The sequence below is a fragment of the Anabrus simplex genome, chromosome 2, assembly GCF_040414725.1.
Source record: "Anabrus simplex isolate iqAnaSimp1 chromosome 2, ASM4041472v1, whole genome shotgun sequence".
Lineage (NCBI taxonomy): Eukaryota > Metazoa > Arthropoda > Insecta > Orthoptera > Tettigoniidae > Anabrus > Anabrus simplex.
Window position 1 is genome coordinate 859,193,017 of NC_090266.1, and position 27,644 is coordinate 859,220,660.

The 27,644-nt window shown below is 38.9% G+C and overlaps 1 protein-coding gene across 3 annotated transcripts in view; it reads right to left on the bottom strand.

Annotated features, from left to right (window-relative positions):
- The window catches only part of Dp1 (satellite-binding protein 1 Dp1), a 344,304-nt gene that overhangs the window by 76,379 nt on the left and 240,281 nt on the right, over nt 1-27,644 (bottom strand). For all 3 annotated transcript variants that reach the window (XM_068226305.1, XM_067141586.2, XM_068226304.1), the window contains exons 17-18: nt 15,367-15,495; nt 15,173-15,283 (exon numbers count right to left, since the gene is read on the bottom strand). In XM_068226305.1, coding sequence (XP_068082406.1) covers nt 15,173-15,283; nt 15,367-15,495 — 240 coding nt within the window. The remainder of the gene's footprint in view (nt 1-15,172; nt 15,284-15,366; nt 15,496-27,644) is intronic.

Sequence of the window (27,644 nt, forward strand, 5' to 3'; positions counted from 1 at the left end):
AGTAAGATGGTTGCTAGAAAATCAGAATCAGTGTCCACATGTCGTAGGGTCCAATGACGGAATGCCACTCGGGCTTCGAAATCATGACCATGGAGTTTCTGGTATAAGTGTAGATGGTATGGATGAAACTGGTGGGTATGCATTATCCGCATAACAAACGGCTGGCTGATGTTCGTCTCCTGTGCAATGGTCCACAAGCTAGTATGAGGGTTATGCCATATAGCGTCAAACACAACCTCTTCACTGTGAGCAGACGTCACGGGGTGATCTTGAACAGGCCATATCCTTTCCTGGGGCACAGTATCCCGTAGACGTCTTTACACACTCTGAAATGTTATGCCTATCGGTTGTTGTCTATCCAGATAGTGTCCTTGATACAAGTGCTGTTCCTGGTATGCATTCTGTCTAACTTATTCATACATGTGTAACATATCCACATACTTGTTGCTGGAAATACATCATGAGGCAGTGAATAAGCTTGGTGTTGTTAACTGTGTGAAAGGAGGGGATTTCGTGCAGTTACACACTTATCTGCCATCGTATGTTGTTATCGTTCCAATGGGACACACTTTACCCTACCTGTGGTCTATGGAGCTTGGAACATATGCAACGTAGCGAACTGATAGCCTGTGTCCTAGCCACAGACCACCACCACCACCACCACCACCACCACATCCAACATGAAATGAACACTACTCACCGACAATGAATTCTACAATAATCTGCCCATTTTTACTTCAAGACTGCCTTGCTTCTCCACTCTATGACCATTCTACAATTTTCTTCTAGCAACTAGTGCATTCTTCTGCGCCTTTGTGTATGTTTGTGTGTTTGTTTCTCTACGCCATGCCTCCTCCCCAACGACTATTTGTTCAGCCTCAAGCCAAGTACTCGGAGACGATTTCCCAAGGCTGTTGGAGAGAAATCTGTAGCATTTCTGCACCTATTTCTACAAGTGTTATGTTGGTGTGCATAAACTTTCTCCATGGAAGAAGCAATCATGGGGTGTGAACATTTCTAGAACTATTATTATTCCTACGGGGAGTTTGATTTCCCTTGTTTACCGTAAAATGTCACTGTAACGAATGCCAGTTTAATAAAATTTTCAGAAATTCATCCTGTTTTAATCGCTAGGTATTTCGCACAAAGTCTCTATACAGCTAATACCAGACGTGCACACTATACAACACACAGGCAAAACTATCTGATTACAAATCAGGGGAAGATAAGCAAACACATCACAATTCTGACAAGCGGGTTGCTGCACACCCAGCAGCACGTGAAGATTATCTTATTCAGTTTTGGTGTACCGGTATTGAACGTCGTCATTTAGGATTCATTTCTTTTACATAAAAAGTAAATTAAAGCCAATTTTCTATTAATAAAAATAACTTAAAATACTGGGGTGCGCGAAGTGATTACAGTATTCGGGTTTACAGGATACGTATCAGGTAGTCATTTTCCATACATGTACGCGACTGGTCAAGCTGGACATCGATTTCAAAGTAACCGATACATAAGAAGTAAAGCTATTGGCAGGGTAGAAACACAAATTGTACAATCAACCAATGAATGTTACAGTTTCACATCTCTACCTGCAGTACTGCATTTCGTTTATTCTCGTCTCATGACGCATTCATTGTGTATCTTTCGTGAAGCAACATGTGTATTAGTGTGCCAGTTAACTTTCTCCAAGATGGGTTGAAAGAAGCGAAAGCAGTTTTCCTTAAAAGAAAAAGGTGGAAATAGTTTGGGAAGTGGAGAAAAGAGGAAAAATGGAGAAATAGTGAATAAGTGTGGCATCAGCCATTCAACACTATCTACTTTTCTAAAACAGAAAAGTAAGATAGAGCAGAATATGATGCCGATGCCCTTGGCCCACAACGAAAGAAGATGAAGACAGCAGACTACGAGGAGGTGGACAAAGCCATTTATACGTACTGTAGTTTTATTACAAGTTATAAATCTCATCGTTGGGTCCATATTGGGCACCGTATACCTTTCTAAAATAATTTTTTATTTTTTGAGTACACCTTTTCAATACATTATGTTTTTATTGATTTAGATAAATATGTTTACATTATTGTTATGTCATAAGCAGGACATGTTTCACCTATTTTTTTAGGCATCTTCAGCCGCTATTTCTACTACTTAAGATCAAAATAGCCAGGATCCTGGATTTTGCTTAATAATAAAATACTTAAAATGGTTAAGCTGACATGAAATGTTTTAACTAAAATTTTCTTTGTGTATTGTGTGTTCTGTAGAAACATCCGGCTGATGTGGAGAGTTATGACTAATAAATTATGTTAACAAGTACCGTACATTAAAAAAATGATTTTACAATTGAATCGATTATTTCAGAAAGCAGTCAAGTGGCAAAAATATGAAAAAAATGCGTTAATTGCAGAATATTTTACTAAAAGGGTACACGCACATATTGAGGCTGAAACCAGTCAAGATGATGATGATGATGATGATTGTTGTTGTTTAAAGGGGGCGAACATCGAGGTCATCGGCCCCTAATGGTACGAAATAAAATGACAAAGTAAAAGTTCAAAATCATCCACTGACCAAAATAAAAAATGTCATGAAAAATGAATGGATGGGCATGAATTTAAAACAAATAGTGGATCCGACTAAAAAAAAAACTATCATAAATAATAGCATTACTGACCAAGGGACCACTTCTAAAGCACAATCCCGAATTGGGGATGCTTGATGTCGAAAGGGGTTCAAAATCCAGGTGAAAGGCCCCTCAGAATGGTACTTATCGCTAGTAAAGTAGAACCATGGTATGTGCCATGTTGGGGTACTAATCAAAAGGAGCGAAGACTCACGGTGTTCCACACATGATGGTACTATTCACAAGTATTGTATGTCGTACAGGTAACGCTGACCTATTGTGTTTCTCACACAATGGCGCCACTTATAGCCAACGCAAACCGATGGGGTTCCGCACCTAGGTGTAGTAATCACGGGCGCGGGTATTCCTGTGGTGTTCCTCACATCGTGGGTACTAATCACAGGCAACGCAGACCCACGGTGTCGCTCATATAGTGGTACTAATCACAGGCAACGCCCAGACCCGTGGTGTTACATGGGTACGACTCACGGGTACTGGAAACCCACAGTCCACACCCACTGCTGCTACTAAGCACAAACCTATTTCGTACCTAACATAGAGGTACTACTTGCAAGTAAAGGCGACCCATGGTGTTCCCCGCATGATGGTACTAGTCAAAAGTAGAAAACCAGTCAAGAAACGTCCTCCTATAATGGTCAGGAATTACGCTGAATTTCGTATTTAGTTTAGAAACCAGTTGAGCGATGACACCGCTTGGCTGGTTTCTGCAGTAAACTGCTGGTACATTTTGTGATGTGCCACACCTTGCCGGTTGGCACTGCTGCTCTGAATCCAGAATAGCCAGCTGTTCAGCTGTTTTTATTGCCAATGTTGTGATTCTGGAATCGCATGTTCGTAGTTTCATGAACAACTGATTGAAAAAGTGTTTCTTTTGTTTCGTGCAGTGTTTTTATAACCGTTGTGATATGTCTGAAAGTTCAGAAGACGAACTTGTATCTGAAAGGAAACTGGGTGGTAGACAAACAAACTCACACGCGTAATATTATTCAGAACGCAAGGGTAAAAGGAGAAGGTTATATTTCTTACTCAGGCAAGGAAGTACCTGGTCTGAGCCCTACATTATTTTTTGTTATTGTTTGCTTTACGTGCTCATCAATATCAAGAAGATACGAGACCTAAATGCCCTAAAACCTTACCTGATGGGATATGAACACTTTTATAACAGTATTTTACAATGGCCTACTACAGAGACAGGATGTGCTGTGTTTGTTTTTTGATGATTGATTACCTCCTGTCATGATGAGCAGACATTGCTGATTTCATCCTTTTAATAATTATATTTGTATCAGCAATGTAGTCTAAACCTATTAAAATATTTTCTATTTCCACAAATATGGGTATTATGATAAACTACTTTCATAATTCAAGAATTACCCCTAAAAATATGCTTGCAACACTCATTTATTTCAGAAACCAGTTAAGTGAAAACTTTTTTGGATTTGTTTTACAGCAAAGTTAATAAAGACAAAACACTTTCCTTAGACACAAAGTATCAGAAAACAGTTTTTTTCATTTTCGTAAAAATGACAGACTTGGCGCTTGACAGGTTTCTGAAATAATCGATTCAACTATTGTACATTTGATAAAAACATAATGATATGCTTTAAAAAAACGTGTGATGACATTGGTTGGTTTAGATTATATTAGTCTGTAATATCCAATGTGTATGGTTCATGTTTGTGGGTTACTGTAGTCACGTCCTAGTTCGTGAACCATGGGCAACGGCTGAGTGGCCTAGTAAGTGGTCCTGAGAGTCGGGATACCAGTTGCTATGGAATGGGAGTGGGCATCTCTGACATATTCTGAGTCATGTCCCTCCTTGTGCTCAGGCGGCTAGGACTATACAATTCACTGGTGGTCCATAACCGGTTAGAGGAGAGATCCTCACTTGAACTATGTGCAAGTAGGGTAGCATCCTGCTTCATGAATTTACCAAGCTCGGAACATTTTAAGCAAGCCTCGGACCTATGGGAGTAATGGAGTCCCACTCTCATTTGACAGGCGAGGGACTCCTTGGAAACAACTTGGCAAACGAAATGGAATTTGATGGGGCGCTATCAATATTAATGGGGCTTATGGAAGAAAGAAGGTAGAACTGGCTGAGTCAGAAAAGAGGATGCATCTGGATGTGCTAAGAGTAAGTGATATTCGGGTAAGGGGAGATAATGAGGAAGAGATAGGAGATTATAAAGTGTACTTGACGGGTGTTAGAAAGGGAAGGGCAGAGTCTGGGGTAGGGCTCTTTATCAGGAATACCATTACACACAACATAGTTTCTGTTAGGCACGTAAATGAGCGAATGATGTGGGTAGATTTGTCAGTTGGAGGAATCAGGACAAGAATTGTGTCCGTGTATTCACCATGTGAGAGTGCAGATGAGGATAAAGTTGACAAGTTTTATGAAGCATTGAGTGACATCGTGGTCAGGGTCAACAGCAAGGATAGAATAGTGCTAATGGGCGATTTCAATGCGAGAGTGGGGAATAGAACTGAAGGATACGAAAGGGTGATTGGTAAATGTGGAGAAGATATGGAAGCTAATGGGAATGGGAAGCATTTGCTGGACTTCTGTGCTAGTATGGAACTTGCAAATAGGTGCAATGAGTATGGTACGAAAATTAGCCTCTCGAAGACTAAATTGATGTCAGTAGGTAAGAAATTCAACAGAATTGAATGTCAGATTGGTGATACAAAGCTAGAACAGGTCGATAATTTCAAGTATTTAGGTTGTGTGTTCTCCCAGGATGGTAATATAGTAAGTGAGATTGAATCAAGGTGTAGTAAAGCTAATGCAGTGAGCTCGCAGTTGCGATCAGCAGTATTCTATAAGAAGGAAGTCAGCTCCCAGACAAAACTATCTTTACATCGGTCTGTTTTCAGACAAACTTTGCTTTACGGGAGTGAAAGGTGGGTGGACTCAGGATATCTTATTCATAAGTTAGAAGTAACAGACATGAAAGTAGCAAGAATGATTGCTGGTACAAACAGGTGGGAACAATGGCAGAGGGTACTCGGAATGAGGATATAAAGGCTAATTTAGGAATGAACTCGACGGATGAAGCTGTACACATAAACAGACTTCAGTGGTGGGGTCATGTGAGGCGAATGGAGGAGGATAGGTTACCTAGGAGAATAATGGACTCTGCTATGGAGGGTAAGAGAAGTAGAGGGAGACCAAGACAACAATGTGTAGACTCGGTTTCTAACGATTTAAAGATAAGAGGTATAGAACTAAATGAGGCCACACCACTGGCTGTAAATAGGGAATTGTGGCGACATTTAGTAAATTCTCAGAGGCTTGCAGACTGAACGCTGAAAGTCATAACAGTCTATAATGATAATGTATGTATGTATATAATCCAATGTGTACGTGCTTTCACTCAAATCTTCATGGACCTGAGTGTCACCTTGGGAATAAAATTCGGTAGCGCTTCCTAACGATATTGCAAGGAAAGTTGTCAAAATGATGCTTTATGGTCTTGGATGTGACCTTGGGAATAAAATTTGGTAACATTTCCATGAGTTATTGCGTGAACTGTTGTTTGAATATTGTTTTATGGTTATTAAATTATGTAAAATCCTGCCGCCTGTCGCTGTGTGGGTTTGAAGATATTACAGATGAATATAATCTAAACCAACCAATATCATCACAAGTTTTTAAAAGTATATCATTATGTTTTTATCAAACGTACAATAATTCTAAACTCACTTTTTTATACAGAGTAATTGTATATAAGCTAAATGTTTTTATGTACGGTACTTGTTAACATAATTTACTAGTCATAACCACCCACACTTGCTGGATGATTTTACAGAACACACAATACACAAAAAAATTATTTTATTTAAAACTATTCATGTCAGCTTAACAATTTTAAGAATTTTGTTATTAAGCAAAATCTAGGATCCTGGCTATTTTGATCTTAGGTAGTAGGAACAGCGGCTGAAGGTGCCTGAAAAATAGGTGAAACATGTCCCGTTTATGACATAACAATAATATTTTAAAAAAAATGTAAATCAATAAAAACAATGTATTGAAAAGGTGGACTCAAAAAAAAAAAAAAAAAAAAAAAAAAAAAAAAAATTCTTTTAGAAAGGAATACGTAGTTTGTCGAAATGTGGACCAGAAACATTCCTGTCAATGGTCCACTGTTAGCGAGCGTGCACAAATCCCCTGCACGTTTGCTTGGATTTCTGGAATTTATGGGGAGTACTGGTTGGCATCATAGGTTCCGATAAAGATATGGCATTTCCCACATGGTTGTAAATGGTGAAGCAAACGGTGTTTCAAAGGAAGTTGCATCTTCATGGTGGATGGAGACACTATCAGCTGCCTCAAAAGAATATTCGCCAGCGGATGTTTATAATGCAGACGGGACTGCATTATTCTACAAATTAATGCCAAACAAAACCCTTGAATTCAAAGGAAATAAGTGTTTTGAGGGCAAAAGCTCAAAAGAATGGATAACAGCTCTTTTGTGCACCAACTCCACAGGGATGGATAAACTGAAGCCTCTGATAATTGGGAAGTATGGAAAGCCAAGGTGCTTCAAGGGAGTACAACATCTGCCCTGTGAATATAGGCACAAGACTTGGATGACATCAGTGATCTTCGAAGAGTGGTTGTTGTGCTTGGAACGACGGATGAAGGCCGAAAAGAGGAGAATTCTTCTCATCTTAGACAATTGCTAGTCGCAAAATTGTGTACTTCGTCACTTGGAGCATGTAAAAATTTTATTTTTGCCTACAAATACTACCCGAGTTCTGCAGCCACTGGATCAAGGGATAATTCACACAGTGAAGCGGCATTACTGTGCTCGTGTGGTCCGGCGTATGCTATGTAACATTGCCTCAGACAGAGACATTCATGTCAACTTATTGGAAGCAATGCAGATGTTCAGTGCTGCATGGAGATCACTGAAAGAAGAGGTAGCCAGGAACTGGTTTAGAAACGCTGGAGTGGGTTATGGAGAATACAACATCGCAGAAAGTGAAGAGTTGGATGCAGAAAAAGAGGAGAACTGGAAGCATTTGTGTGAAGTGTTGGATCTGCCAATGATTATGTCAACGTGGACTGTGATGTGTTAGTGGAAAAGGTAATCACTGAAGAAGAGATTGTGGCAGATTTTATAAGTGATAGGAATCCGTGTGATGATGAGGTGGAAGAGAAAGATGTGCCTGAAAGTGTTCAACAGATTTTGACCCTTGTGCAGGCAACAAATATGGCATGTAGTCTTCAGGATTTTCTTCTGTCACAAAGTGATGTGCCAGAATGTGTTAAATTCAAGCGCAGTGGTTGCTGACTACCTTGAATAACTGTTTGTGTCTGGGAGTGTTCAGAAGAAAATCGCGGACTTTTTCAAAAAATAAAGTCGTGGACATAATGTACCGGTACAGGGTAAAATTTGGGATGTTGAAAACTTCTTGCAAGTATCTGTACTTTATATATCATTACTTCATGTATATATACATTATATATATGTGTCCTAATTTTCCTCTCGTTTAATAAATATAGTGTTAAGGTTTTTTATGTGTAAATTCATGTTGAAATAACATAGATTCTTCAACAGGTTTAGCAATGGGCGAGTTCTTAAGAATTGACTTACTTCAGTCTAACAAAATTTCACTGTAACTAATTTCTGAGGTCCCCAAACTTTTGTTACACTGGTATTTTACTGTATCTTTAAATGAACTTCATTTTGAACTACGTGTTGTCCCTGGATGGACATCTTCAAGAAATTATTCTACTAATAATAATGTTATTTGCTTTACGTCCCACTAACTACTCTTTTACGGTTTTTGGAGACGCCGAGGTGCCGGAATTTAGTCCCGCAGGAGTTCTTTTTACGTGCCAGTAAATCTACCGACACGAGGCTGACGTATTTGAGCACCTTCAAATACCACCGGACTGAGCCAGGATCGAACCTGCCAAGTTGGGGTCATAAGGCCAGCGCCTTAACCGTCTGAGCCACTCAGCCCGGCAATTATTCTACTACGTTACCTTACATTGAACTGAACTTCGGTTTTGTGGATGATTTAGCCGAGTGAGCAAGTGCTACAACACAGACAAACTGTGTTACCCTCCCTCTCTTTGTCCCTTTAATTCTTCCATTGAATTTGTATCCATTTCTTGTTCATGTAATATGTCTCTTTTATCAATATTTTTTTGTCCTTGGTGTTTCTGTGTATCTTTTGTAAGTTATATATTTATTGTTTCTCATAAGAACTCACGGTTGGGAAGTTTGTATCACTACTTGAAATTCTAATTTTATGAGCGTTAACTGTTCGCAATGTTTAACTTGTAACTACTTCGAATCTTGGTTGTAATTGTATTTCCTGTTCGACCAACTGTTGAGGTTATGTGGTAAAAATATATTCATTTTGAAGGAGATAGTTCTTCTTTTGATATTGAAAACTTCCCCAATCCTGGCTCTATGAGGTTGTTTCTCTTCATTCCCTCTTTTTGGTAAATGACCATAAATGAAGACTGGTATATCATATCATATTTAGGCCTACCCCCTTTTTTTTTTTTTTGTACTATCCACTATGGATGTCTACCACCTGTCCACACTTTCACTTCTTTTCGAGTCTTGGATTATATTGTGTAGCCTTTGGATAACTGTGCATTATTTCATTACCAACTATATATAATTATAGTACTTTATGTTCAAGCTCGCTTCAACAATTTTGTTAAATAATAATAATAATAATAATAATAATAATAATAATAATAATAATAATAATAATAATAAGTTAGGACTGTCTCATGCTTCTAGTATTAATACGACCGTACGTGTTAGTATGGCACAATCTTACAAACTTAAAATACGTCCTTGACTGCCTGATGTTGACATGATTGTAAACATAAGGAGACTGTACATGATGTTTATGAACAAGTTTTACAAATAAGTCAAGTGGACCAAATTTTAATTTATTGTACTTAACAGAAGTTCAGACGTATTCAGGTGTATCAATGTATATTAGAGTCGATAGTGAACTTTAACAGTGAAATTAAAATTTTCCACAGGAATCAAGACAAACTATAAAATGAACAAAAGATCGTTACAATGTAATGTAAATAGTTTTATAAACAATTCATAGACTACGGTTTAATTATATCATATACACAGGTGCATTAATATACTGGGTGGTTCACCAGACCTTTATTCTTTTCGGAGGTAGGTAACCCAACTAAATGTATATCATAGTCATCCGAAAAACATTGGTATCTGCTTCTTTATGGGCTTAGTACAACCAAACCGTTTATATAATGCTTGCAAATATGGTAGAAATCATTAGCGGCAGTGTTATTTCTATTACTTAAACTATAATGAATGTGTAAAATTATCACAGCTACGAATAACACTATCCTACATTGGGGCAGTAAGTGTCTATGTGCTACGACTCACGGTAGCTAAGGTGGCTAAATCATGCATCACTGCTTTTCCATCAGCCAAGCTCTCTAGCAGTAGGTTCTATTCACAGGCTGCTATATATATATTTTTTTTTGTCTGTTAACGCTAATCACATCGACTGTGTCAGGCTCCATGGCTAAATGGTTAGCGTGCTGGCCTTTGGTCACAGGGGTCCCGGGTTCGAATCCCGGCAGGGTCGGAAATTTTAACCTTAATTGGTTAATTTTGCTGGCACAGGGGCTAGGTGTACGTGTCGTCTTCATCATCATTTCATCCTCATAACGACGCGCAGGTCACCTACGAGCGTCACATCAAGAAAGACCTGCATCTGGTGAGCCGAACTTGTCCTCGGACACTCCCGGCACTAAAAGCCATACGCCATTTCATTTCACATTGACTGTAATATGGACGCATATCATTCTGTTCTAGAGAGCGACTCTGTATTTGGTCCTAAAAAGAACAGTTTTTATCCGATGTTACGTAGTCTAGCCAGGTTGGACTATGATCTGATGGTCTGTAGGTAGGAAGTAGGGTATCCTGAATATTCAGTGTCACAAGTGTTCAAATTTTGACCACCTTGGTTTATGCAGATTTCAGTATGACTTAAAAGACATTCCTGTTGTGGTAACGTGTGTACATATGGTTTTAATTGCCAACTGGACATTGCTGACGATCTCTGCAACATAGAATGTTGAGTTCCAATCTTTGTAGATGATCTCTAGATTCCAGTTCTCTCTGAATGATGCTCTGGTACTTTGTAACATTTTGGATGAGCTCTCACTGGTTGGGTGCTCATTCTTTGGATGATTTTCTTTCGTTCCAGATTTGTATCAGTAGAGATCCTAGCTCGTACAAGTCCAAGAGACTGAAAATCCTCGTCACCTTCAGCAACTGATCACAGAGGCATGCCAAGCTGTTACACCTGACATGTTACAATTGATAAGACTTTTGCAGGGGATTTCTTTGCTAAGGACCTTCCTCCAAAACCACACATAAGATTCCATATTATAAAGGTAAAGGCAAATAATGTTTATTTAACGAAGTTTGTACTGAATAAATATCACATTTACCCGCATAATTTTCGTGCTCACATAATTTTTGCACTCCCAATTTTGATGAGTCATCCTTAGGATTATTATTTTGCCCACATCATGTTCGCTGTCTCAAACTGTAAGCTACTCTGCATCGTAGCTTGAGCGCTGAAGGCAATGAAGTTACCCTTTGACGTCATCGCCAGCCATAGTCCAGTCTGACCTTCAGCAAAGCTGCATTCCAATCCCCATGCCTGGGGTTATACCTTGGACTGAGTTTTGGGTAGTTCTATCTTTAGAGTACAGAAAGCTTGTGACAGGCTTGCGGGTAGTTACCGCAGATACACGCTGTAATTTGTTCTGTGCAGTAGTGTGTTAAGAACAGCATTGCAAGTTCTCGTAAGTAGGTAGCATACAGTAAAGCGTCTTTTAGTGGATTAAGTGCTGGAGTTACAGTTCATCAGTTAGCATGGGGGAGTATAACAACTATACAGCCGCATATAAACTAAAAATAGTAATAATAATAATATAATAATATTATTCACTTTATGTCCCACTAACTACTTTTACGGTGTTCGGATACGCTGAAGTGCCGGAATTTAGTCCCACAGGAGTTCTTTTACGGGCCAGGAAATCTACCGACATAAGGCTGACTTAGTTGAGCGCCTTCAAATACCATCGGACTGAGCCACAATCAATCCTGCCAAGTTGGGGTCAGAAGGCCAGTGCCTCAACCGTCTGAGCCACTACAGCCTGGAAAACTAAAAGTAATAAAATACGCCAAGGAGAATAGCAACCACGCTGTTGAGTGAAAATTTTCCATGTCTGAGGCACACGTTTGCTACTGGAGAAAGCAGGAGTCTCTACATGATGCTAAGAAAGGTAAACAATCCTTCAGAGATCCAAAGCATGGAAAATATCCTGAGATAGATAATGAGCTCTTAATGTAATTTGAAGAATTAAGAAATAATGGAATCGGGGAAATTGCATGAAATACTTCAATTTCGTCCACATGAAATTGTAGCACAAAGAAATACACCCAGAACAGATTTCAAAGTAAACCATGGCTGGGTACACAGATGGATTAGGCGTAATAATATTGTACTATGAAGAACAACATCTCCGTGTCAAAAACTGCCTAGTGATCTCACAGAAAAAGTTACTGAATTACATTGCTTCTTAATTAGACCGCAGGAACACAATTTGTATTTACTGTCATAAATTGGCAATAAAGACCAAACACCAGCATGTTTTGAAATGCCAAGGAATAAAACATCGCAAGAGAAAAGAACTTCAAGTGTATTAATCAAGACATAAGGCGCTGAAAAACAATGATGCACCGTCATGCCTGCAATTACTGCAAATGGAGGAAAATTTCCACCGTATGTTTTCTAGAGAAAGACAATGCCAAAATGTCATTTTACACATGGGATACATGTACGTGTGCACGAAAAGGGCTGTGTGGACAGTGATCTAATGAAAGACTGGTTAAAAGCTGTCTGCTCTACTCCACCTACCACCCATGTTAGTAGTTGATAGCTGTAGGGTACATCTCACGCAAGAAGTGAAGGACTCTGTTCTCGAAGGTAGAACAGATATGGTAGTAATTCAGGTGAACTGACATATATTCTACAACCTCTAGATGCGTCAATTAACATAACTTCTAAGGATCATATCCAGCGCTTCTATATGGAATGGATGGCAGCGACAAACACACAGTCTCTCCAGGTGGTAAGATTCGGTGTCCTCCTTTATAATTAATGTGCCAGTGGATAATAGGAAGCTGGAATTTAATTCCATGTGAAATAGTTACAAAGAGCTTCAGGTAATGGGAATATCCAACTTGCTGGATGGTCTCGAAGACGACAACTTACGGACTGACAGCGAATCACACTCCTCTGAATGTGATGACTCCTCATTGGCAGAGGGCAACGATGAAATATTGCGAAGTGTACCGGTAAGTCTGATCAGTGCTCTCATTATTACTGGCATGCGACTTGCATTTTGAACGTTAATGCTAATGCATGTACTACCATATTATCTAATTTATCATTACAGATTTGTAGGCTGTTCTGTAGCAGTGTACAACAGTGTGAAGCAAACCACTCTAATTTATTCGCCTGGTCACCTACCTGAAGCAAGTGTTAAAAAGCTGTAGACCTGCCGGTACACTAAAATCATATATATTTCAAAACTTACTTGTTAATATTTCCTTTGTATATGGCATAATATTGCAGTGATGGAAAACTGACAGCCTACCGTAAATACATATAAATGGCATGTGATGTGATAAAAATGATTTTATTAATGTTTGTCTAATCTGTAAATAAACGTTCAGTGTTCATACAAAATGGTATTTTCACACCTATCTTGGTGATTTCATTTATTTTATTTGAAATTTCAGTTTAACTTTATCCTTTCCGAGAAAAAGTCCTCATAATTTACGCAGCATGATTTTAGAACAAAAAATTTAGTCAAAAAAAGTGTGACAATTAAGTGGGTAAATACGGTACATATCAAAGAGGAAGGCAAGAAGTATTTTATTAAGAAAGACCATAGCACGGGATGAGCTTACGAAGTATGATGTTGATTCTTCCATATAAGAGTCTGCTTAGTTTGTGTATCAGGATACACAAGACTAAGCATTCAACAAGAAACTTCAGTGAACAAACTAACTTCTACAATCCTTTTCTAGTACTGGGATTTATAGTTCTTCTGTCTCCATGCCTGTTATCTTGAAATAATTCAAACCTAAGTCCATCATTTCCTACATCTTTCTGTTCCCACAGAGTGAATCTCATTGTGTTCTAAATGGCCTTCAAATTGGAAGGCACTGACGTCTGCCGAGCAAAATCCTTGTATTTTTCTTATAATTTTGTTACCCTTCCAATTAGTTTCCATGTTGTAACTTCCATGAGAAGCTAAGGGATGTGGCAATCCTATCCTCATCTTTGATATTATCTGTACCATTATCATACACTTAAAGTGTCAGAAGTGTCAGTTTATCCTACTTTAGACCTTCCACATGTTGCAACAGTGCAAAGGGCAATTCATCAGATTCAGAATCTGAATCAACACGGTTTAATACAGGTGAGCGTGATAAGTGAGCAAGTGTATGCAATAATGATTAAATAGGCAAAGATTACAGGTAGGCATTCCAGAGTAGTAATGAGATCACAAACTGGTACAAACACAACAAGACATATTGAAAAAAAAAAAAAGAATTCAAAATGTGTTACAATTGGTTCCAAAACAGTAGTGAGATAAGAGCATTCAGGACCTTTCATTTTCAGTCACTGCACATGAAACTAAATATGTTCATGCAAGGAAACAAACATTCAATCACTCATACCGGTACAATGTTTAGCATTAATGAGGATGGGATAAAATCATCACCTGTTCGTTAATTCTAATGTCTGAGAATCCAAAAACTCTGTAATCAATTGTACTGAAACAGAGATGCAAGGTATACTGAAACACTGATACACTGCCAACTAGAAGGAAAAGAACTTGGTCTCCTAATTTTTACGCTTTACCAACTACAGTACTTCAAGATATGTAAATGAAACTCATGTTGAAAACTGTTTACAAAAATTTCCTGCTTTGTATTTCTTCTCTTAAGATAAAAGTAACGAACTCTTCGTGAAAAAAGTTCAGGGGAAGAACAGAGCAAATAATCAAATCAAGGGGGGAAAAAATTCTACCATTTCTAAAAAAAAAAAAACATAGCATGTATGTTGTAAATGTAAACCATACAAAACCATACAGTTAGCGTAAAAATATGTGAAGATCTATCCGTCCACCCGAGTGCTTCAAAATTTATCACACAGAGTCCTCCTTCTGAAATAACACTACCAGTGAGTAAGAAATCCTCTGCATGTGAAGTAAAAAACCAATATGAAATTATTCCTATTGTGCTTTTATCTATCAAATTTTGTACTAAGGTGTGCTGTAGGAGCAAGGCACTTTTAAACTTGTGTAGATTTTTATCCAGTTTCTGATTATACACAGCAGCCCTTTAAATAAAAAGTGAATGGATTAAAGAAGAACAATATCACAAAGTTGATGGAAAACAATACCTTCACTTCAAACGATTTCCGTACACGGTCCTCACGTTCAGATTCCAGTTCCCGACACTTTTCTTCAATAGCCTGCTTTGCATCCTCCACACAAGAAGGAGTACCAGATATCTATGACAATAAAACATAGAATTGTTTACATGATGTTTAGTGGAATTCTTATACAATTACATAGCAGCTACCACAAATATTACCTTTATGATGTCAAGCTTCTGGTCAGCAGGCGAAAGAACAATGTGCACATCATAACGATCCATTAAGTAACGAACATCTCGGCCTTTCTGTCCAATGATTGCACGGTGGAAATCAAATGGCACATTAACCTGAAGAAAAATCCATAACGCAAGTAAATTAATAACTTTTACACTATCATTCCTAACATAAAAGTCATCTCATAAACTAGAACGAAAAACACACTTTTAGACATATCTTCACCATGTTGTGTTTAATTTAATATTTACAACTCATCATTTCAGAACATAAGAGACAAATATGTTCATTTTATAACGTTACCCAAAAGACAAATGAAACAGCTCTTGACACCTCCCCAAAAATCTGCTCAAAATAGATAAACACAAAGAAAGGCAGCACAATAATACAAGTTTACACACAATTATTATGCACTAACGCAGGGTAGCAGGGTATTAGGTAGCAGGTAGGGACCCTATTCAAGTTACGAGTGAAGACCTCAATGTCATCTATGGCAGAGAAGAACTTGGGTATGGTGAGGAGGGTGGAAGAGGCAGTCCTGGTGGGATAAATATGAGTACAATCTAAAGAGACTACTAGCTTCAGGAGATGAGGCTCTTTAGGAGGGCTGATTGTCACCTGGTGGAGGTAATACCACAAAAGTTCATTTAGCAGCATCTGCACTCCAGGTTAGGGGTGGCCTGAAGGAATCCTGGCAGTAGGTATAAAATACCTTTGGGTGTGGTAAGCCCATCATACTAATAGCCAGAGCCCTGCGCAGATATTCACAACAACATCCACATCCGCACTTCCTTCATCCGCACCTGCATCCGTGAATGGTTATCTGCAGCTGCAGATACTATAAATATTAACTACAGTATATTACACCCAATGTATTGAAACGGACAGATCTGTTAACGTAATACAATAGGCCTGATAACAGGCACCAGAACCCCTACAGTCAAAGGTTTATGAGTGATCTCTTGTGACAACTCCTAATGTATTGATCTTTGTTCCCTCCCTCCTTCCATTAATGGCGGGCAGGAGCCAGTTGGGCTTAGGGCAGATTTATGGCTTTATGGTCTCAAGGCTCTATGTATCACCATTCTCCCACACCAATGTCAAGGAATACCTAGCCACAAGCAAAAGAAAGAGTATACCCGAGTGAAAATCATTAAACATCATTATTTAGAAATTACCAGCAAAATTATCCGCACTACCATACAGTTTGTATCTCCCAAGACACTAACTTTGCGGATATCCGCATCCGTGCATGGCTCTACCAATAGTCTATAGAATGACAGAATGAGTCGAGGTCCTGAACAGTTAGGGTGTCCCCCAAAATCGATATGCAGTTCCTCGTGTTCTCGTCCAGCGGGAACTGTGAAAAGCGGACAACCAGCGACGAAGATTGCAACCATAAATGTCTCGACCTCTAATGGCAAGACAGAAGAACTAATAGAATACATGGAAAAGAAGGACATTGCATTATTAGGATTGAGTGAAACCAAGCACAAAGGAAAGGGACAGAAGAGATTGGGGAAGGGGTTTCAGTTGTTTTGAAGTGGAGGTGCAAACTGACAATAACGAAACATGATCAAAGCAGAATCCATGCAGCGAAATGAAATTCCTTAGAGGAATAATTGGGAAGAGACAGAGGTATAAAATCAGAAACTTAGAGATCAGAAAGAGCATTTGGTTTCCTAAACTGCAAGACAGGATAGACACACACGTTGAGAATGGAACGAGGACAGAATTCCAAAGCGAGTATTTATGGAGAAAATAATAGGAGGAAGACAAAGGGGAAGGCCCAGATAGAGGTGGACGGATACAGTGAAGGAGAAAATAGAGAAAAGAGGAGTAAAGTCGAAGAAATACTGGGAGTGGTGGAGAGATGGAAAACTGTGGAGGTCCTTGATTCACAACCCAACCCAAAAGACTGGAAACAGGAAATAAAGAAGCAGCTCACAGGGAACTATGCAGCCCTTGGTCTCTTTGATGAAAACTGATATCCTACATTGAAATACATTGTGAAAAAACCTGGTTTCTTTGGCCTTCACACATGATATTGAATACAGACAGCATTAGAACAAATTAACCTTTGAAACAAGCTGCAGCGAAGGTTAGACTTCGCATATCTTTTGAAAAGAACAAATTCCGTGCCTACATTGGAAATTCACCCTGAGTATTAACAGAGCACAGAAAATTAACAAGGTATACAAATTTAAACACCTAGGTGAAATAATTCAAATCAATGGGCAGAAAGCTCCGAATCCCACAATGATTTTACCTGTCTGCCTCATAAATTCTGAGGCAGGCAAAAATCTGATCTCAGTCAGAGAAGATAAAAAGAAAATTATAAAATCCATCAATAACACTCCTGATAGCGATGTACAACATAAGAATGATGAAGCTTGCAGAAAAACTTCAAGATCTTCCGACAGAACTGCAAAACATCAAACGAGGCATCCTTGGTCAACGTGCGACTAGACAGAAAGGAGAGACGAGAGTGAAGACACCAATCAACAGAGGCGTAGCATCTAGGTCATCGGCCCCTAATGGTACGAAATGAGAAGAAATGTAAGGACTATTTAAAATGAGAAAATTCATCCACTTGCCAGAATTCAGAACAAGATGATGAAGAATGAATGGATGAATGAATATGAATTTAAAATAATCAGTGGAATGTTGAAAGTTAAAAAAATTCCAAAATCAATCCACTGACTAGGATTCGAAAAGACGACCAACAATGATGATGAACTTAAAACAATCGGTAGATCAGACCCGCAATGCCCCACCTTCCCAGAAACTTAAAACAATTGGGAACATGCATCATTTTCAAAAATATTTTTTTTTGAAAAGTACACCAATGAAATAGTACGTAAACGTATTACATTGTGGTATGTTGCCTTGTTTTATACCATTAAAAAAATATTTAATAGTGCCTTTCCGCAAGGCGAGTGAAACGGCCTCTGACGTAAGCGGCGCGCTGTGACGTCACGATCCAGTACCGCATGGAGCTCTACCAGCCGTTGTGCATCAGCCGTTGCTAAAAGCCGATTGTTTATTACTCATGATCGCGAATAACTTCGAAATGACAGAAGAAAGGTTCAAAACAGCACAGTCAGACAATCTACCAAGTGTAGATGTCATCATTCTTGAAAAATGTGACTTTTGTGGCCGCAGAAATTAGCGGATAACAAGCAAGTTTGTAAGTGGCGTCTTTTATATACGTGCAATATACTGTAACCCATAGTATTAGGATAACAACGAACCTAGATAGATATCACATCACTTTCAACATTTCCTTCTAGACTGATTCCCCTATTAAAGAATAACATTACATTTTCGGGCTTTCAGCATTAGTAAAGTAAGAAATCGGATTTCAGCACTAACATAAACATATAGGTAGCATTATAGTACTAGTCCGCTTCTGTGATGTAGTGGTTAATGTGTGCCACTCCCGGAGGCCCGGTTTCGATTCCCGACTCTGCCATGAAAGTTGAAAACAAATAGTACGAGGGTTGGAACGGGGTCTACTCAGCCTCGGGAGGTCAACTTAGTAGAAGGGTTTCGAATCGCACCTCAGCCATCCTCGAAGTGGTTTTTCGTATTTTCCTACTTCTCCTCCAGGCACCTAAGGCCACGGCCGTTTCCTTCCCTCTTCCTTGTCTATCCCTTCCGATCCTCCCATCCTCCAACAAGGCCCCTGTTGAGCATAACAGGTGAGGCCGCCTGGGCGAGGTAATGGCCCTCCTCACCAGTTTCATCACCATACTCAAAGTCTCACGTTCCAGGACACTGCCCTTGAAGTGGTAGAGGTGAAATCCCTCGCTGAGTCCGAGAGAAAACCAACCCTGAAGGATAAACTGATTAAGAAAGAAAGAAAGAAGGAAAGAAAGAAAGAAAGAAAGATCATAGTACTGTAGGTCTATAACCTATCATTTCTGAAAAAATATATATTTATGGTTGGGGCAACTGGTCTACCCACTTCCGGGGCCCATGAAAGAGAATTAAATATCTTTGTGGAGGGAAAAAGTTAAACATGATAAAGATAAATATGACTTCATCTAGTTTTCACAAGTTGGGCTGAGTGGTTCAGACGGTTGAGGTGCTGGCCTTCTGACCCCAACTTGGCAGGTTCGATCCTGGTTGAGTCCGGTGGTAGTTGAAGGTGCTCAAATACGTCAGCCTCGTATCGGTAGATTTACTGGCACGTAAAAGAACTCCTTCAGGACTAAATTCCTGCACATCGGCGTCTCCGAAAATCGTAGAAGTAGTTAGCGGGGCGTGAAGCCAATAACATTAATTACATTTGGCTTTTAACAAGCTGAGCATATCAGGAAAGAAAAGTGTCCTGGTGACATTTTAGTCGCTCAATACAGGAATGTCTTTGGGTGCTGTGACTTTTACTTTTTTTGTTTTTTTGTTTTTGCTGTTTGCTTTACGTCACACCGTCACATATAGGTCTTATGGCGACGATGGGACAGGAAAGGCCTAGGAATGGGAACAAAGCGGCCGTGGCCTTAGGTACAGCCTCAGCATTTGCCTGGTGTGAAAATGGGAAACCACGGAAAACCATCTTCAGGGCTGCCAGCAGTGGGGTTCAAAACCTTCTATCTCCCTGATGCGAGCTCACAGCTGCGCGCTCCTAACCGCACGGCCAACTCGCGCGGTATTTTTACCCTTCGGTTTATTGACTTGGCTTGTATAACCTAAAACTTAGGCTAAGTTGGATAATATTTTAAACACCTACATCACTATTTTCACCTGTGTGCAATTATGGTATTTATTTCATTAATATTATGATAATTATTATTATAATTGAGCATTGTTAACTTATAAGACCCCAACAAACAAGCATTGGTTTTGTGTAGAGTTATACATTTGTTAAATTCACGTTGTTTCCTTTCATGATGTACACGCCTATTCTTTGTTACATTATAGAGTATTTAGATATAGCCTAAATTTCTTTACCAATTAAGCTCATTAATAAAGACATACATAACTGTCCCATGCCAAGATATATTGGTAGAATTAGAGCTGTCAAAATGGTTCATAACCCCTTTGATTTATTATCTTGACATGGATCACCCAAAACATAGGTTAGGTTTGGAGAATACTTTAATAATCAGCATTATTTAATGCACTGTTTATTACTTTCATATTCCAAGATGTAATTGAAGCATTTAAATAAAGCATCATACATTAAAATTTAAAGTTTTACCACTAGAACAGCGGACATGGAAAAGTGATTTGAAAATTCAAACAAATTCATCTTACGTTAAAATCTTCAAAAAAATAAACTGTAGACTTTCCCGATATATCACCAGCATTTCTCCGGCTCGCCAAAATCCATTTCTCCCTAGTTTTAGCGTCTTTGGAACATGTATAAACAATTTGTTTGGCATGGTATGCGATGTGCTATTGCACATCGGAACTCTACACCATTTATAAGTTTTCTGCCTCACTGTCTGCGCAGGATTCATTTTAAGTCTAAAATATACCACTCAGATTATTATCCGATGTATAGACCTCGAATTTAATCATACTAGACACTAACGTAAAGTAGAAATACGCGAAGTGTATCCTGCTTCTCACAGCGCACTATGTGTTATTTCGTCTGCTAATTCAGTCAACCTGTACGATGACGTCAGACCAATGAGATCGCGTACTTGCGTGACGTGACATTTTCGTAGATTTTTATCATGTTTGGAGTTATTATTTGTACATTCTGATCACATTTTTGAATTCTGCATGAAATTTTGAATCAGATTAGCATATTTTTAATTAAAACCCCGGATCATGCATGTTCCCTATTGTATATGCTGACCAAGGGGCTGCTTCCAAAGCACAATCCTGAATCGATGATGCTTGTTGTCTAAAGGGGTCCAAAATCCTGGTCAATGGCCCCTCTTAATGGTACTTATTGCTAGTAAAGTTGAACCATGATATTTTTCATGTAGCAGTACTAATCACAAGTGACATAGAATCATGGTGTTCCACACACTGTGGTACAACTCACAGATAATGTACTACGCACAGGTAACGCAGACCTATGGTGTTTTGCACATAATGGTGTCACTCATAGGCAACGCAAACCCATGGTGTTCTTCACATAGTGGTACTAATCACAGGGACTCGTACTATCTCATGGTGTTCTTCACATAGCGGGTACTAATCACAGGCAACAGAAGCCCATGGTGTTCCGCATGTAGTAGTACTAATCACGGGTACTGTAAAACCATAGTGATCCACCCACATTGCTACTAATCACAAACCTATCGTGTACCTCACATAGTGGTACAACTCACAAGTCAAGTCGACCCATGGTGTTCCTCGCGTGATGGTATTAATCACAAGTAGTCTCATGGTTCTAATACAAACATCCCTTGGTCGTCCCTTTTAGTCACCTCTTACGACAGGCAGGGGATAACTTAGGTGTATTCTTTGTCTGTGTCCCCCACCCAGAGGGGGTCACTAAGGTGATACTGTCTCGCCAAAGCTCTTCACCCTCACCTTGCAAGGCGTATTCAAATAGTCTCCGTGGGAAAGAAAGGGGATCAATATCGACTGATCCTGTGTCCCTTGAGGACGATATACAGTAAAACCTTGCTAAGAAGTTTCTGCACGGGAAAGAAAAACTGAACGTATTAAGCGAGAAAACGTACTACTGAATATATGAATAAAAACCATCCAACAGGGATTTGGAAATACTTGAAAAAATTTTTTCAGACATGAAGGCATTTTACGTTGTGTATCCGCGGGTACAGTGAAAACTATATCTGCCATTCCTCAAGATGAGAGGGAAGTATTAAAAGGTGTGAAAAACAAGAGAACAAATATAAAAACCTTCTCTGCTGGGGCTTATGAAATAACAAGTGAACTGAACGGTGTGAAAAACACCAAACAACAAATATGAGAACAAATGCACCGGGGTCATAAAATTATCCAGGTAATATTGCAGATCACACTCTTTCAAAAACAAATGTTAGTAGAAGCCTTTAGTTTCGGAGCAGTGAGTTATAAAAGATTATTTCTGTTAACACTCTTAGAAAATGAACTGGAGGTTAATACTCGGCTATGTGTGAGGACAGAATTAATTTGGACGCCATTTCGAAAACAACGACCTCGACGAATTGATCGAATCGAAACTCAAAGGTGCAAGTTCAACATTCGCGACCTCTGCACGCTTACAGATGCAGATGTCAGTCTACTTTCTGTAAGATTTTAATGTGTTCTTCATTAGAAAGGAATTTCACTTTTTCCGTATCCATACCTAGGCTATCACAAGACAATTACGCACCATGCTAGTCAATTTCACACAATTATGTTCCTAATCCAGATATAGGCTACCGTATCGACTGTATCACACGACAAATATTCGCTTACTTCACTCACTGTACCACTCAACACAAAGTAAATTCCAAACTTCTGAATGGAATGAGAAATACAAACTCAAATAGACTCACTGTGTTATTCAGCAATCTTGCTGCTAACCAGCAAGCAAAAGTGAACATTGCTAGGCTAACAGCTTGCTCCCCGAACGTGCAACTTATCCTCATAGGATAAGTGATCATAAGTGACACCCAACAATTACAAGATATGCTCAATGAGCTGAATGAAGCACTGAAGAAGACTGGCTTCAAGACGAATCTACCGAAGACCAAGGTGATGAGCCCACATGGTATCCTCGCCATCATTGCAGGTCAAACTCTGGAGAAGGTCAAGGAACTTGGGTTATCTCGGGAACACAATCAAGCTTAGGAAGAAAGCTCATGGTGCAGAATTAACCATGAGAGTGAAACAAAATTTTTGTTTTGCTGGAAAGCTTAGCCTCATTCTGAAAAGTGAAGCTACCATTCAACCTCAAGAGCGAGAAAACAGACACTAGCATACAATAAAAAGAATCTCTCAAACAACACGAAAATCAGGTACTACAACATAGCAAGACACCAAAAAGTCTCTATGACACAGGAAACATATTCTCTGTGAAAATAAGAGAGGAAAGGGAGAAAGAAAAATGATGAAAAAATCTGAGGACCGGAAAATGAAAATTTTAGACATAGCAGGTACATCACCGAAAAAACTTCAATGTGTTAGTGCGGCGTTAAAACCACTACCAAGAAGACCTAGGAGGAATGAAGATCTATTAAGAAAGAAGAAAGCTAAAAAAACAAGCAGCCTGTTGCAATAAGGAAGAGTTAGGCTCTTTGGTCACATCATGTTTACAGAATAAGAATGACAACCAGTGTATACAACAAACTGTGAGCAACTCCAAAAAGATCTCCGACAATGTTGTGACAGATGGACAGCAGACAATGGTATGATGGTACACGGGTTGAAAAGTCAAGTTGTAAGTTGTCAGGAGTATAAGCCCTCTTGGATTGAATTACTGTGTTGATGGGGTGAAAGTATCTCATGGGGATCACTGTTAAGTACTTATTAATTAATATAAGGAAAGATCTTCATTGAGGTAATTACATTAATGAGGTTGTAAATAAATAAAGATTACAGATCTCTCTGTATGGTTATGAAGGTATTTAAGGGTTGTAGTAAGGATATAAAAGAGTATGGTTCTAATGTACGCGACCCCATTACAAGTATTACTTCATTCGAAAACTGGAAAAGATCCAAAGGAAAGCAGCAGGATTTATCCTGGATGATTTCCAATGAAAGAGTAGTGTTACGAAGATGTTGTAACTTCGGGCTAGGAAGACTTGGGAGTAAGGAGATGAACTGTTTGACTAAGTGGTATGTTGCAGAAAAAGATTCCTATAAGGAACTTGAAATATTTATTCCGAATGAGTAAATATAGAATACCAATATAAATGGTCCATTGTTGGACATTATTAAGGCAAGGCATTTGATGATTTTGCATCTTTTTTTTTATGAAGGCCAAAATATAGCTTGAGTATATGTACATGTGTTTCATGAATTGACTGATTAAATAAGGGCAATTTGTTAGGGCATTTTTTTCCATTTTTGGCCGTTTACAAGAGATAGGTCATTTTTGGAGCAATTTATGGCCACTTTTGGCATTTTTTAATTGTTTTCTGGGAAGTGTTATATTTCGTTATATTTGGATATTTAATTAATATTATTTATGTTTACAATACTTGTCTATTATGTTTAACTTAGATAAATAACTTGCTCAAGAAAGAACGTAGACTTGCAACATACCCTGCTGCCACTAGTTTTCAAGGAAAGAGTATTTTCAACTCGATTGCACTTCCAAGAAAATATACTATAAGCAGTACCTGCTTCCCCTATATGTAAGACGCATAATGGACTTGCCCAAGCTGGGCATTGCTCCTTATCTTCAGCTAGATAAGAAGGAAGTCAGTCGCCCGCGTGCTGGGAGTCGAGTGAATTCTTTGTTGACAAGTACTGTAAGATGCCCAAAGTTAAAGGAAGTACAATTGTTAAATTAAAACAATTTGTTACACAATATGGAGAAAATATATTTTCCACTGATGGGAAAATATTATTTTGCAAAGTGTGTGATGTGCGAGTTTCAGCAGAAAAGAAGTTTACAGTTGAACAACATGTGTCGCGAGAAAAACAAACGTGGTGTGCAGCGACTTGAAGATAAAAGAAACCGTGGCTTACACCAGACACTACTGGGTGAATCTTCAACATTTTCTCCATTTTGTGAGAAACTGTGTACAGCATTTTTATGCGCAGATATTCCACTGAACAAATTGAACCATCCAAAGCTGCGTACATTCTTAGAAGAGGAGACTGGAAAATCTGTACCAGATCCCAGAACATTAAGAAGAACCTACGCTGGAAGATGCTATGACAAAACGTTACAAGAAATAAGGATAAGGGTAGGAGAAGGAAACATATGGGTATGCATAGATGAAACAACAGACAGTATGGGACAATATATAGCCAACGTTATTGTAGGCGTCCTGGAAGCAGGGAATGCTGGAGAACCATTTCTACTACATTGTGAGCAATTGGACAAAGCTAACTGGTCAACAATTAGCAAACCGTTTGACCAGTCTTTGAGGCTATTGTGGCCCGATGGCATTCGGAATGACAATGTGCTGCTTTTAATGACAGATGCAGCACCCTACATGGTAAAGGCTGCAAATTCGTTACAAGCGCTCTTCTCGAAAATGGTGCATGCCACATGCCTAGCCCATGTGTTACATCGGACCGCGGAAGAGGTACGAAATAATTTTCCTGAAGTTGACAAGTTAATTGGGTGCATAATGAAAGTGTTTTTAAAAGCCCCATCTAGAGTTCTAGCATTCAAATAAGAAGCTCTTGAAATTCCCTTGCCCTTTTCACCTGTTTTGACTAGATGGGGAACACGGATTGAGGCTTCTTGTTATTACTGCGAGAACTTTGAAGTTGTAAAGAAAGTGGTCGATTCCTTCGACAAAACTGAGGCTGGATCAATAAAAACAGCCCAGGAACTCTTGGCTGACAAAGAAATTGCAGGTAAACTTTCCTACATAAAAACAAATTTCGGATCCCTTCCTAATGCAATAAGTGCTCTAGAAAAATCCCAAGTGCCACTAGTGGAGCAGCTGCAAATTGTGTATCAAGTTATGAATGATCTGAAACGTGTGTGTGGTAAAGTGGGTGAAGTTGTATCCATGAAATTGAATAAGGTGTTGCAAAAGAACAGTGAGTATAAAACTTTGTGTTCTATTGGCAAAGCATTGTCGGGTGAAAATGTTTCTCTTACCGACTTTGAATTGAATCTGGGAGATATTGCTTGTTTTCAGTATGCACCAATTGTTTCAGTTGAGGTAGAGAGAAGCTTTTCCATGTACAAATTGTTACTTGCAAACAATAGGCAATCGTTTTCATTTGAGAAACTACGCAAAGTTTTTATTGTGCATTTCAATTCAAATTTATTGTAAACAGCCACCGAAGTTTGTTTTCTTAAATATTCTTTGTTAATTAAATGACACCTATTTGCTAGGAGAGTATTTGAAGAATATGCCAGTTCTAAAATATTTCATTTTTTTTCACCAGGGGTGCGAAGTGGTATTTACTTTGTTAGTAACAAAAATAATTTAAACTTAATGCATTGTCATCCATTAAAATTCTCTCTCAAATCAGCTAATTGTTTCTTAAAGGATTAATAAATAAGTGACTTACAATTAATTTATTGGTCATTTTTTTCAAATTTTGTGTCATTTTTTAACCAGTTTAGGTCATAAATGCATTTTTTATTTTGCATTTTCTTGCTATTTTTTGGTCATTAAATGCCTTGCCCTAGACATTATACATTTTCCAGCTAACTCATTCCTGTTGCCAGAGTTTCGCTCCAGCGTACCAATTTGGGCTCATCAGTTGGTAACTAGCACACTTACCAAGACGCATGGCTAGAGCATACCGTGGAGGCCACTGTGTAGGTTACTTAGTGCGATGTTAAAACCACTACCAAGAGAAGACTTAGGAGGAATGAAGATCTATACAAGAAAAAAGGAAGCTAAAAAACAAGAAGTCTGTTACAACAAGGAAGAGTTAGGTTCTTTGGTCACGTATGATGATAGTGTTAGCCCTCATGGATTTAATTACCATGTTGATGGTATGCACTAGCCATGCGTCTTGGTAGGTGAGACCGGGCGAGTTGGCCGTGCGCGTAGAGGCGCGCGGCTGTGAGCTTGCATCCGGGAGATAGTAGGTTTGAATCCCACTATCGGCAGCCCTGAAAATGGTTTTCCGTGGTTTCCCATTTTCACACCAGGCAAATGCTGGGGCTGTACCTTAATTAAGGCCACGGCCGCTTCCTTCCAACTCCTAGGCCTTTCCTATCCCATCGTCGCCATAAGACCTATCTGTGTCGGTGCGACGTAAAGCCCCTAGCAAAAAAAAAAATTGGTAGGTGAGCTAGTCACCAACTGATGATTCGAAATTGCCACACTGGGGCGAAACTCTGGCAACAGGAATAACTCAGTTGGAAAATTTATGTCCAATAACGGACCAAATATATTGGTATTAAGCGGGAAGTTCCGAGCTATTAGTGGAGAAATGGCGTGGAATGGTATTAGTATACAAATAAGCTTGAATGGAGTTTTTCAATGTAGAATAATAATAATAATAATAATAATAATAATAATAATAATAATAATAATAATAACAACAACAACAACAACAACAACTGTACCGGATGATACACCCGCCCCGTTCATTCAAATAAAGCGTCTTGGATAATGCCATCTTCAATATAAAACTTGCAACGACCTGAGCAAGGAATTTGAACTTTTGTCAACAGATGTCTGTATTAATGTTATGCCATCTAGTGTGAAGAAGG